The sequence below is a fragment of the Euprymna scolopes genome, chromosome 6 (assembly GCF_053919585.1).
Source record: "Euprymna scolopes isolate OS-2025 chromosome 6, ASM5391958v1, whole genome shotgun sequence".
NCBI lineage: Eukaryota > Metazoa > Mollusca > Cephalopoda > Sepiida > Sepiolidae > Euprymna > Euprymna scolopes.
In genome coordinates, this window is record NC_136487.1 from 8,063,877 (window position 1) to 8,078,225 (window position 14,349).

Genomic DNA, 14,349 nt, shown 5'->3' on the forward strand with positions numbered 1-14,349 from the left:
CACACCGGTTCCTGTAAGATCACCGAAATTAAGCAACAATGATCCTGGCTAATACCAGATGGGTGACTATAGGCGCTGTATAAGGTGGCGGGACAACACTACTATCACACCCTTTTCCTTCGCTGTCTATGGGAGACGCCTTAGCAAGGTCGAATACCCACTAGTCTTACGATCAGGGTAACGTGACGTCATGGAAAGCAGGTGACTGATGTAATACGGAAGCAATCAGGAATAATTCTGTTTATGGTTTCGTATCTCTTCGTGCTGGGCAGAAGATCCCTTGGCTACAATGGTCAGAACAATCGCCAAGTATAGGCAGTGCTCGGACAGAAAGAAACTGCAACCTACTGTCTGTACAACTGCAAAGAAAGCTCGCATAAACCAACAGATGGTATTGTTAATAATCTGAAAGCGACATATAGTCTGATTTGACCATATCTTCCGATTGATCGCAGAAGGAATTGCCAACCGTCCTTTAATGGACCCCTAACGGAAAAAAGAAGAGGGATACTAAAAATGAACTGGAAACGAACAATTGACAGAAATTTCATTGCAACGGGAATAAACTGGGAGGAGGCTGTGAATCTGGTTTCAGATCAAAAATGATGTGATACTCCGTCGCAAAGTTTAAGTCTAAATAAATTATATATAACAAGATAGCGACCGGCTAATTAGTTATTATATGAAATTTTGCTAAGAATGTAAGGTACTTCTGCTGTTTACAGACCGTACTATTTTCTAAATAGGATTTTCAAGTTTTCAAAATTCTATATTTACGGTATCATTTTATTCTTAAATTGTTAGGTAAAAGTACAACATTTTTAAGAAAGCCTCCCCCCCCCCCACATTTTAAGAATGTCTTTTTTTTAGTAGTATAATAAATGTTTAAATCACGTAAAAGTGAGAACAGTGTTTTAAAACACACACATTTAGAAATGGTCACAATTTTATCAATATATATATACTAGCTGTACCTGGCCACACGTTGCTGTGGCTCAGTTTGTTAAAATGGAAAACATTCCTCCAGAAAAATTGCATTTTGTATTTTCTGCCATTTTTTTCCTCCAAAAAAGATTCCTTTTTTACCATAAATTGTTAGGGGAAAAGTTTATTTTTTTTGTCAGGAAAACTTGCACTTTTTTTTAAAGAAAATTGGCAGTAAAAGTTTTTTTTTTTTTTGCAAACGCAATTTTTATTAAAAAGAAAAGATGTATTCTTTATATGAACACGGTAAATAGTTAGGTGAAAATAGAGAAAAAAAATTTGTTCAAGAGAATGTACAAATTAATTTTTTGTCAACAGATTTTAAGAAAATAAACAGAAAAATACTCCCATCATTAATTAATTAAGTAAGTAAGTAATTAAGTATGCAAAAAAAATTTTTAAATGTTGATTTGGTGTTTCAGCAATTAAACATTGAATTCGGTCGAATGAAATGGAATCAGGGGGTGGGGTCAAATTCTGCATGAGTACCATTCTTTTTAATTTCGTCCTGTGTTCAATTTTTGAAGTGGGCTATCAGCGATTACAAACTAACAAATGTAACCAAAATGCGAAAAATTCAACACTAAAATAATTTTAATAAGTTCTCAGCTTCTAATAAAAATCCTAGTAAATCAATCCCCCTTATTTGTGTTGGTGTAAAAATGGAAACTTAAATTTCGCTCCGTTTTATTTTTATTTTTTTTTAAATTGTGCCCCCCCCCAACGAATATAATCCGAAGAATAACACATTATTGGCGAAATTTGAGACGTCATTTTATTTCACGCACCTTCTGTGCAAATCCTGGTTAAACTATGGCCGAAGCATGAAATAAATAACCCAAAATTTAAACTGTATAACGATTGCCGGTAAAACAAACAAAAAATAAACAACCCACTTCCCCGTTAAAAAAGGAAAAAAAACAATCATATAAACTGATTTGTTGTTGACCTTTCAAAGTTGCTTGAATTCCAAATAACGTTTCCAATGATTTATTTGTTCGAAAAAAAAAAAAAACTAAACTCGTGTCACACTAAGTAATTTAGGTGGCTGAAATAGGAATGGAAAGATTAAGGACCAAACTGAATTTCCGTAAAGGGAGAAAAAGTGTTTGTACACGTGAAAAAAAAAGTAAGTTATGGCGGAAGCGTGAAATAAAAAAAAACAAAAAATATTAAGTGGAGAACGATTTCAGTTAAAACAAAAAATAAATAAATAAAAAACAACCCACTTCCCCGTTATGAAAAGAAAGAAACAATCATTTATTTTTATTTGTTGCTGACCTTTCAAAGTTGCTTTAATTCGAAAAAAAACTATCCAAATATTGATTTTTACGAAAAAAAAAGTAAATGAAAAAAACAAACTATTTTATAAAAATCCGATGCTGCTTTCATTACGAAATGATTGTATTAAAATTCAAATATTATTACGCCAGGTTTTCACTAAATGTATGCCCAATTATATATAGATAAATTATTATAGAATAAATGTTTTAGTTTTGTTCCAGTTTTCATGTAGCGCTTGCCCAGTTGAAACCCTGATGAATATGCTATGTGATTGTTTGTTTTTAATAACCGAAAAAGTTCCATTGAAAACTGTCCCGTTCTCAATAATTAAATCGAAACAATTCCAAGTAAACGGGTCTCGGAATAGACACTCCAAACCTCCCCATATTAAAGAAGGCTTTCAGAATAGACAACCCATAACTGTGTCAGCAAGGTGGACGATGATTTTGCCATAATGTTATAATGTACGGGCATATCATTCTATGCAGAAATTCCTAAACGCCTTTAGCTCTAATGAATGTAGGTGACTGAAATAGGAAATTTACGAATAAGGACAAAAATTAATTTCCCCAAGGGAAGAAAGTGTTTGTACACGTGGGGAAAAAAGTTATGGGAATTTTTTTGCACAGTGAACTTACCAATTCAGTTAATTTTTGAATGTCAATAAATCCAATGTAAAAATCGATTTCGAGATAAAAATAGTTTTCTTGGTATAATTAAAAGAAAATTAGTAAAGTCAACTCCTAAGATAATGAAGTAAATGTTACAAAAAAGAAAACACCTTTGTGCCAAGAAAAGCGTAAGTAGCGAAATCCATTTTTGCTTTGATTTATATCGTAACGATGTTTACAATCGCAATGAAATCTGCAAAGTTGGAACGTCAAAGAAACGAAACGAAAGCATAGGAAACGCAGTAAACCGAAACTTAGGTTATTAGAGATGCATATAGAATGCATTGTTTACATTTTTAAATGTAGTATTTCTCTATCAGAATCGGTGACTTTTATAAAGCACACATGAAACTATTAGTTACAAATCGATATTGATATGTTCGTAATTGGTTGAAGTGAAAATGTGACATCTTACATTTTGTAATGCGCTAACCGTAAAATTGATATTTAACTCTGTAATCGAAAAAAACGTAAACAGAAAAAGCAAACATCGAACGAAATGAAACTAAAGGAAAAGGAAATGATGTATTATATGGAAATGAATAAAAAAGAAAAGAAAAAGGAGAGAATCGTTTGTTTTTCCTAGTGTAATAATGTTTCGAAATAAAGTGTAAATAAGCAATGTATAATTAGGCGTGGTGCAGATCCCTCAATAGGAAGCATTTCAGTTTTTGTATGCAACTACAAAATCCGTAGACGGTGTTCATTCGTATTAGTCCCTCGTGAACGATGAAGCGGCGATGTAAATGGGGAGCGGGAAAAGGAGGAATTAAATAGAGAGAAAAGGTTTTACAACTTTTCTTGATTCTTACCGGTTTTGGCGGTGAACTCTCACCAGAAAAAATATAGGAATGTAAGATTATAGAGCAAGTGTAGAGGTAATAGGCCTATAGCCCACCTCAGATAATGCGCTGCAGTTTGTGCATATTACATTTGTATGAAATGCGTCGAGATGTATTCCTATTAAGGTCAAACTCAGAGGGGAAAAATGAGTTCATTTTATTTATATAGATAGAATAGAAGAAGATAGATAGATAGATAGATAGATAGATGATAGAAGAAGAGAAGATAGAAGATAGAAGATAGAAGAATAGAAAAAGAAGAAGATAGAATAGATAGAAGACAGAAGAATAGAAGAAGATAGATAGAAAGAATGATGAGTTCATTTTATTTATATAGATAGATAGAATAGATAGAAGATAAGATATGACACTAATTTTCGACACCCATAACAAAAAATACTAGTAAAATCAAGTAGGATGAAAGTAATTAATCATATCGATTTAAACCCTGATCCTGCTTCTTCAATATATGAAGAGGCAGGATGAGGGGTTAAATCGCATGTAAAAATTCTTTATTTTATACTGAATAAAACAGACGAAATTTGATTTGAATGTCAGAAAATAACCAAAACAAAAAACATGAGAAATTAACATGGCGTCGCAGATATACGAAGAGCATGTCTTATAAAACATTAAAATATAGAAAACACTTAGTACAAAATATATATTACCTCTTTTTAATTTTTTATTCAATCATTATTCAAGCGAAATATAACAGTAAAAATACTACGTTTCGCTTGAAATATGATGATACGACATATAGATAGGATACCCTGGAAAAAATAATATTTTAAGCAGATAACACCTAAAACAATTACCTTCCGGTTTGATATGGAACCCGTTAACTGACATAATTCGCTTTAATATTAATGTTCAATATCGTAATTTGTAGCCCGAAAACAGTAATTTTTAAATTATTTTTATTAAATTCCTTTTTATTCTAGGAAATATTAATTTCTAATTCTTAAAACTAAGCTTTTGAAAAAATTTTAATTACATAAATTTTATCGGAAACTTATTTTCCATACAAAATTGTTGTATGAACATAAAAGTCACAATTTATTTAATATTAACAGATTTTAAAACATGCCATGCATAAAGAAATTTGCTTAACTATTAAATTATAACTGTTTCCGTTATTTGGTTTAGAAATTATATTTTGGTTCTAACAAAAAAAGAAAAAAAAACGAGCAACACTACGATTTTTATCAGTGACATGCAAACAGATTACTGCGTCATTGACCTTCCGTAGAAAAAAATTATTTTCGTTTGATTTCTAAATATATTTTTTAATTATTCACTATTCAAGAACGACATCGATTTAAACAAGGCTGATAGCCACTAGTTGCGTGCTCTCGTGTAATGAATGAATGCGTGAATGTAGGATTACATGAAATTCTTAAAGATAAACTAAAATGACCGAAAATGGGCTGAAATAACTTAAATAAATAAAAAGTAAATGACTTAGAATGACTTCAACGAACTTAAGGATGAATTGAATGACCTTAGGAATGACTTGAGTGCTTAAAAAATAACTGGAATCCTTCAAAAACAACTTGAATGATCTGGAGAATGACTTGAATGACTTTGAGACTGACTGGTTGTTAAGTGGGTGATCATTTTACATTAAATTAATACAGAAAAGTGATCCCCCACTTTATATCACAAAGTTACAAACATAAGTACAGCATGTAGTAAGAACAGATACTATACTTTGAGCTTAGCCAAAAGACCAAGGAAAGGGTATTTATTTGCTCCCCCACCTAGCAAATTAGGCACAAGGCCGATTTTTAATGTGAGGAGTGAAGGGGAAATGGGGACTAGCTCCCCGGAGAGTAAGGGAGCTGGATAGTGACAATTGGTATGAAGGGTTCCCCCTACATTGACCAATGTATTATATATGGGATTGCCCCCACATATGGTTTTTGCTTGCAGTATCTGCATTATATAGGAAAACTGAATAGTAAATAAAACAATAATACACATTATTTATATTGTAGTTTTATTTTAGTATATTTCCTGTACGGTAATTCCTTGTCTACATATTATTAGCATATTATCAACTTTTATGGAAGAGAAATATCTCTTAAACACATCTCTTCTGTTCACAGTCTGACAACCCAAGAAGAAGAGATTAGTCTCTCTTTTTGCCACACGTTTCATTTCGACTTCCTGTTTTATTACGTCACACGTTACCTTTATTTGTTAATTTTAATTTCGAATACTAAATTTTCTTTTTTACATAATCTAATTTTAAATTGGAAAATATTTTCCGTAATCAATACACCCCACGTAAAAACTTGCAAAATTATTAGTAGGTAACTGTTTCATTGGTTAGTTTAATCATGTGATTGGGGAGATTTGAAGTGAAATGTAAACAGTTTATTTATTCTGATACACGATTGGTCAGTTGATCAACCGGTTTTGCACTGAACACTTCACTCTGCAGCTGGTATGTTGCGATTAAATCGTACCAGCAGCCTTCAGTGGGTGATCAAACACACGATAAGTACGTAACGACATAAATAAAATATGACCAAATATAATGGGTTGTGTCCTCGCGAATGTCCTGCTTATTTTTCATGGTTGACGATATCAGATGAGTGTGAGTTTATTTAATTATTTATCACGTCATCTTGGACATCTCGGACATTTTAATGAATAATCGCGTTTTAACATTCAATGAAAACACACAGACAGATATATACGTATATAGTAAGTCTTGAAAATTTATATGGCAATTAAGCCACACAGAATTTTCCACGTTTCCTCCTCGTCAGGTTTTTGCATGGAATCGATACAGCCTTGTGTTTATATATACCCACACGACAACATCGATTCCATGCAATAGCTTGACGAATCCCCACGAGAATGAAATACAGAAAACTCTATGTAGCTTAATTGCCATATATATTTTTTAAACTTTCTACTTAGCTCTATGTATGTATCGAGCACTGCCGAAATAAATATTTAAAATAGATACGTAAAATTTTATATGGATACATAAAATAATAATATACATATATACATATAAATATATGTATGTATGTATGTATTTGCGAATGAACCCTTTTTCGGGGTCAACGGCCAACTAGCACCGTATGTGTATGTATTTATGTGTGTTGGGGTGGAGAGGGCCTCTGTAAGTCGTGGTGAAGGCAACATATTTCTCTGATTAAAAAAAAACATGAAGCGGAAGACCAGTACCCGCATTAAGCTGGTCTGTAGTTTAACTTGTTGCTGGCTATCCTGCTCTTGCTTGTTGCTGGATCTCAACATTTTGAACCGAGAGAGAGACTTAGCTGTCGTATAAAGCTAAGACTCTGTAACATCATCTGTGTATAAATACTCCCTCAGGCATTTGTCCATTAAAATGGTCCTGTGGTGATGGAAGTCATTTTTGGGCTCATGCACTTTAAGTGTCTGAGGGAGTGGCACTCGTCTGACAAGACGTTGCAATCATCATGTATGTATGTATCACGGTTGATAACATACACAAAAATTACCGAAGTGAAGCTCTCATACGTTTGGGCTTAATATATTTTCCGAATTTTACGTCTAAGACTACAAGTAATATATTTTGATTCGTCTGTTCAGGTGCTTTTAAAACAAGTATAAATTTTTCGAACTTCTAGCAATTTGAAACCGTTTCAAAATATTTTACATCCGCTTTTAAAATTAATTATACAAACAGTATTTGTATTTTGCAATTAACTGCCTTGTATTGCTGAGAATTTATGATCTGTTTAAATACATTGTTTAAATCCCTGAAGAGACTTTGTTAACTGTAAAATCAAGATTCTGCCTGCGCAGGTTTTGCAAAAAATGAAGTATTTATAATTAATATATATAATATATATATATATATATATATATATATATATATATATATATATATATATATATATAATTAAAATGATTGGTAATCTTGTTATTTGCGATATTATAGTTTTAAGTGTGTTAAAATTGCTTTGCTTATGATCTGTATTTTTAGCGCTCGATCGAATCTTATGTGGACAAGAGGGTCGGCAACACTTTCGGTCCACCTACCGGCAAGAAGATGACTGTCTTCATCGACGACATCAACATGCCAGTGATCAACGAGTGGGGCGATCAAGTAGCGAATGAAATTGTCCGACAATTGATGGAAACGAAAAGTTTCTACAGTCTTGAAAAACCAGGGGACATAATCAACATTGTCGACATGCAGGTGAGAAACCCAGTGCAATAGAAAACACGGGATTAATGTGACATGTGACATATTTTACGGATGTTTAAAAACTTATTGATAACCTCGATGTTCGTATTATTTGTGTTCTTCGAACTACTGTTCTCAACTTGAGTGTTTTTTTTTCACAACTCTCCGCTGTCTGTTGTCCAACCCTATTGAATTTGAAAATCATTCTGTCGAACCTGGAAATCTTTCTGTCGAACTATCGAGAATCTTCACAGAATTTCGAACTTAACCCGGTAGCATGTTTTATTTTCGTCAGTCATAAGGGGTCCGTTCAAAATTCCGTCGAGATTCCTTAGTTTGACAGAAAGATTTCTGAGTTCGACAAGATACATCTGAAGAAGATCAGAAGTTACATCGACAGAAACGTTATGGAAATGACACTGAAGATGAGCACAGATGAGTTCGAAGAATTAATTCACTTAATTTTGACTAATGGTATTAGTTTGTTAGTGAAGTTAAATTTAGTATTCAAATAATATATTTAAAAAGTCAGTAGGTGAGGCCAATACATTTTTGACTGTGATTAGACAAATATTTTGTTTATCCTTGTCATTTGAAACTGGCGTGAGATTTGTTGAAATTTCTCGTACGAACGTTACACGCAAACATTTTGTAATAATGTCATATCTTAGATTGAATTGTCAAATCAATACTTTTCCAAAAGTATTTATATTTTTTAAATTATTTTTGCTCCACCAACTTATCAACACGGATTTACAATAGAAATGGACTCTCGGTACACCAACCTCGGATGATCAAGTGAGAAAATTAAAAGTGGTGCTAGTATCTTTAATAGACTGACATCCTCTGTTTGATTGGGGGTTTTATCTGCATGCGTGAAACGAAGACTTTGATTGATTGACAAATCGTAAAATAGTAGAAATATCAAACTACCGGTTTTTGGTAAGAAACTCATAATAGCCGCATAAAGTGCAATTTTTTAAAAACTAAATGAATTTACTCGAGAACGAAACAAAAGTCGTTTCCAATCAACTTCTTAAAAAAAAACATCACGAACTTAGTAACCCAGAATAAACAAGATTCTTCTTTTTTCTCCCCAACAAGAGCCACGTACCTTATTTGTATATTATTGCTGTGGACCAATATATATTTCTTATTATTCGCGATGAGGGTTTCTGATTTTGTGTTTCAAACCGGATCGAGTAATTGTCCAACTTTTCAATTAAGTTGTATCTACGATAATGTCCTGAGGATCTTTTAAGCAGAATGGGGGCGCAGAACGAGTGGCAGAACAATCAGTTGGAATGCATATCACAACATATAACAATAGCATGACGTGGCATATGACCATTTCAATAAGCAATCAAAACGTTCAGTCAAGAGAATCACATAGAAGTTTCTTAACGGATCTGATATAATATTGTGTGGCATCCCTCAGTCGAAACGACTATGGATCAGCGCCGTATTAAGATGTTGCCTGTATGCATCCTTTTGTGTGACTGTAGAGACCAATTCTTGATTTGCATAGTCTGCCACAGCCCTGACATACGAAGGTTGTTATGCAATTTGCCGCTTCGTCCGGCTGTTCCGCCTGTACACTCGCTCTTCTCCTAGCTCTCTTTGCAGCATTTTCAACATGGAGGGTCCTCTCGCTGATGATAATCCCCTGGCGTATCATTTTCCTCCAGGCAGTTCTGTCAGCTGCAGAGGCTTCCCATGTATTCCTGTCCACCGAGAAAGCCTTCATGTCACGCTTGCAGACATCCCTGTAGCGAAGATGGGGTCGCCCCCACTTTCTTGAGCCTGAGGCAAGCTCGCCATAGAGAAGGTCTTTAGGGATGCGCCCATCATCCATCCTGCGCACATGGCCCAGCCAGCGAAGACGTCGCTCACGTAGTAGGGAGTAAATGGATGGGATGCCCGCTCTCTGCAGAACATCAGTATTACTCACTCTGTCCTGCCATGTGATACCAAGTATCCTACGTATACACCTCATATGGAAGACCTGGAGTTTCCTCTCTTGTGTTGAGTATGTAGTCCAGGATTCACTCCCATACAGTAGAACACTGAGGATGCACGCTCTGTAGACGGTCATCTTGGTGGAAGTGGTAAGGTGCCTGTTTTCCCAGACTCTTTTAGTTAGTTTAGAGAGGGGTGTGGATGCCTTTCCAATCCTTTTGTTTAGCTCCACGTCCAATGAGAGGGTGTCTGAAGCAGTGGAGCCTAGATATTGAAACTGGCGTACGACCTCTAGTGATGTGCCTTGGATTGTCATGCTGGGTGGGGAGGCGGTTGCTTGTCCCATGACTTGGGTTTTCTTCTGGCTGATGGTGAGACCGAACAGGCTGCAAGCATTAGCAAACCTGTCCATCAGTCTTTGAAGACCATCTTCCTGATGCGATGCTATAGCTGCATCATCGGCAAACAGCATGTCTCTTATCCAAACTGTCCTGGTCTTTGTCCTGGAGCGGAGTCTGGCGATGTTAAAGAGACCACCATCTGACCTGGAGTGCAAGCAGATACCATCCGTTGTGTTCTTGAAAGCATGCTTCAGGAGTAAGGAGAAGAAGATGCCGAAGAGTGTTGGGGCCAACACACAACCCTGTTTGACACCACTCCTCACCCCGAACTCAGAAGACATGCCACCGTTAAATTGCACAGTGCTCCTCATGCCATCATGAAAGGATCTTAGGATCATCATAAGATCCTGACATAATATATATATATATATATATATATATATATATATATATATATATATATATATATATATATATAGCGATGAGAGAGAAAATCTTTTAAAGTCACTTCAATAAAAGAGTAGAGGCATTAATCTGCAAAACAAACAGCAGGTAACTCTCTCTCTCTCTCTCTCTTTCTCTCTCTCTTTCTTTCTCTCTCTCTCTTTCTCTTTCTCTCTCTCTCTCTCATCGTTAAGGTAGAGAAATTAAATACAAAAAAATATGGTTGCAAAACCGTTAATCTCGCGAGAAAAATAACAAGAGATTTATTTAATAGCGATAGAAATCGTGCATAAAATCTAACAAGGCTTTTTGGCTTATGTAGGCATGGATTCGATCTTTGCCAAAATATTTAGCTATGCTAACGTGTCTGACAGCCAGAAACACGACTTTCCAATTAGAACTTTTATGCAGGTATATATATATATATATATACATATACATATATATATATATATATATATATATATATATATATATATATATATATATATATTGTTATTGGGTTAAATGGTAATAAGAACGAAGGAACACAGGATTTTTAGGAACGAAACATGTATTCACATATATTACAAGCAAAGTGAGTTGAGCAAATCCATTCCTCAATGGTAGGGCGTTTGTACACATCCAGCTTGGTCGTGTGCTAATCTCAGACTGCCAGGCACCGGTACTCGATACTGGAAGTGACGTCATTGAAGGAAGTGACGTCATGAGATAGTCCATTAATCCCATGGAGGGGCGTCTCCAACACACACACACACACACACATATATATATATATATATATATATTCTTAAATATAGTTTTTTTCCCCTTTTCTATCGTTGAGATTCTGGACAAATTATGCCGCCTTTTTCAACTACTATGGTGTGTTGATGTGCAACTTATTTTGTTACTACGTAAAATCCTCTTAAAAACAATGTATAAATGAACGTACGACGTAGTCTCAGAGCTCTTTCTGTAGCCTACTTTTTTGTACTCTTGTAAATATACCTCCGTGTTGTCTCATTTAGCATCCATCCACCAAGATCACATCATCACTCAAATATGAATAGCTAAACACCAACGTCTTAAGTACGATATAAAAAAAATCGGAATATTAGGAAGATCTCCATCATTCCAGTAATTATAGGAGCAATTGGATTCATGGAATAGAGTTTATAAAAACTACCTGGAGAATATACACGGTGAACTAAGTGCAGAAAAAGTACAAAAAACTGCAATCAAAGAATGGTTAGAATCTTAAAAAGATCTCTCGGTTTGAGTGACTAAAACAGTGAATGTTTAGCATCCGGCAAATATAAAATAAAAAAAACAAAAAGAAAAATATCTAAATTAGTAGAGAAATGTTATTTTAAAAACAATGCAAGAAATACATCGCATCTGTTTAAGAATTGCCTCCACCATCTTATATTTTGTTCTTTTTTGTTTGTGTGTGGATTCATTTCGCCCATATAGTATTAATAAATGATGTTTAGAAACACTTTAGCAAGAGTTTAAAACATATTTATTACTCGGAAAGGAAACACATGTATAGGTAATAGTCTTTATTCCGCGGAGTTTCAAAGAATATAAGTGTTAAGTTTGCAGGTTGAAACAAGTAACGTAGAAAGCAATACAAATGACGACTCAACAAACAAAGGTAGATTAAATAAGAAGTGTATTAGGAAAAGGTATATTTACAGGATATTTACATAATGGTGTCAAATAAGAGAGTCTTTGCTGGAGAAACATATCTGCCCTCGGCGGCCTTCGGTGGCTTCTGGTGAACACACACTCAGACTAACTGAGTCTTCCTATTTATGTGTAATTACTATCCACATATGCAAATGAATGTGTGCCACCACAACAATAAGGATTCTTCTCTTCGGCGGAAAGAAAACTAGTTATCAAGACATAGATTGTGGGGAAGAAGATTTGCTGGTTTTATCATTTCTGAAACTGCATTGTGGTCATAGAATGTAAAAATACGGTTTGAAACAAAAAACGCTTGTACAAATTGTTTGTGCAAAGTGATGTTAAAAAGTCCACGTATGCTTCTAGAATAGTAATTTCAAGGTTATGAGGATCTTTTGAAGTATGAAAACGACGGTGTTGCTGTTTTTGGTATTTAATATTTTATTTTTATATTTCAAGCGGTCCTCCGTTCTTTTTCACAAAATAGTATCGAAATAAAAATGAAAGACGTTGAAAAAAAAGCTGGAAATTTGTATTTTAGACAGCGTTCGTTCTTGGCAACAATGTTCAAAAGAATATATATATATATATATATATATATATATATATATATATATATATATATATATATTAATGATTTGGAATTCATTCCATCTGCGCTTTTTCCAAGGAACTCTGCCTTTTGGATTATTTTGAACCATTTGGAATGTACCTATTGGATTGAAATTTTAAATTCTACCGTTTTGGATTTTACCATTTTTGGATTTTTACCCTTCACCGGACTGTCCATTCATGTGAAATCTTTTTATTTTTATTTTTATTTTGCCTCCTTTTCCCCTTACCTCACCCTTTTTTTTTAACCAAGTAAGATCTGTGACTTACTTGTAGTTTCATTAAATACTTTTATATGCAAAACCGATCATGCATTTTGCCAATTCCTGCCCTCTGATGAGAAGGAGAGCATTTCTTCGAAACTCCGCGGATAAAGGACTATCCACTTATCTTGTGTTTCCTTTTTTAAAATTAAATATGTTTTTAACTCTTTTTCAAGATGTCTTTTAACATGTTTTATTAATCATTTGTTCATATATATATATATATATATATATATATATATATATATATATATATATATATATATATATATACAGGGTGTCCGTAAAGTTGCTATACAGTCTTATTGTTTTATTGTATTATATTTGTATTAATAGTTAATATTTATTTTTTTACAGGTTTATTTAATCAAGCATGCCACGCAAGCTAACTTTGGAAGAGCGCAAATTTATTGTACTGTTAATATATTACAGGGTGTCTGTATAGTAACTTGTAAGACTGTATAGTAACTTTACGGACACCCTGTATATATATATATATATATATATATATATATATATATATATATATATATATATATATATATATATATATATATATATATATATATATAATTTGTGTGTGCATGGAGATAGAGACGATGATATAAAATTTAAACTTCTACTAAAAGCTTATTTTAATGGAAAGCAACAAAAAAAATGTCAATATTGAATTATGTGAAACCCGAGTTGGGTGTGTAGTAAATCGCTGAAATGGAATACATTTTTTTTTGTAAATACATTTTTTTTGTAAATACATTGTTTTTGTAAATACATTTTGTTGTAAATACATTTTGTTGTAAATACATTTTTTTTTGTAAATACATTTTGTTGTAAATACATTTTGTTGTAAATACATTTTGTTGTAAATACATTTTGTTGTAAATACATTTTTTTTTGTAAATACATTTTGTTGTAAATACATTTTGTTGTAAATACATTTTGTTGTAAATACATTTTGTTGTAATACATTTTGTTGTAAATACATTTTGTTGTAAATACATTTTGTTGTAATACATTTTGTTGTAAATACATTTTGTTGTAAATACATTTTGTTGTAATACATTTTGTTGTAAATAC

At 33.3% G+C, this 14,349-nt stretch overlaps 1 protein-coding gene across 1 annotated transcript in view; it reads left to right on the top strand.

Moving 5' to 3' along the window:
- Window positions 1–14,349, top strand: part of LOC145277487 (dynein axonemal heavy chain 5-like) — a 690,378-nt gene that overhangs the window by 463,311 nt on the left and 212,718 nt on the right. Inside the window, exon 40 of the mRNA XM_080128869.1 lies at window positions 7,776–7,991. Coding sequence (XP_079984995.1) covers window positions 7,776–7,991 — 216 coding nt within the window. The remainder of the gene's footprint in view (window positions 1–7,775; window positions 7,992–14,349) is intronic.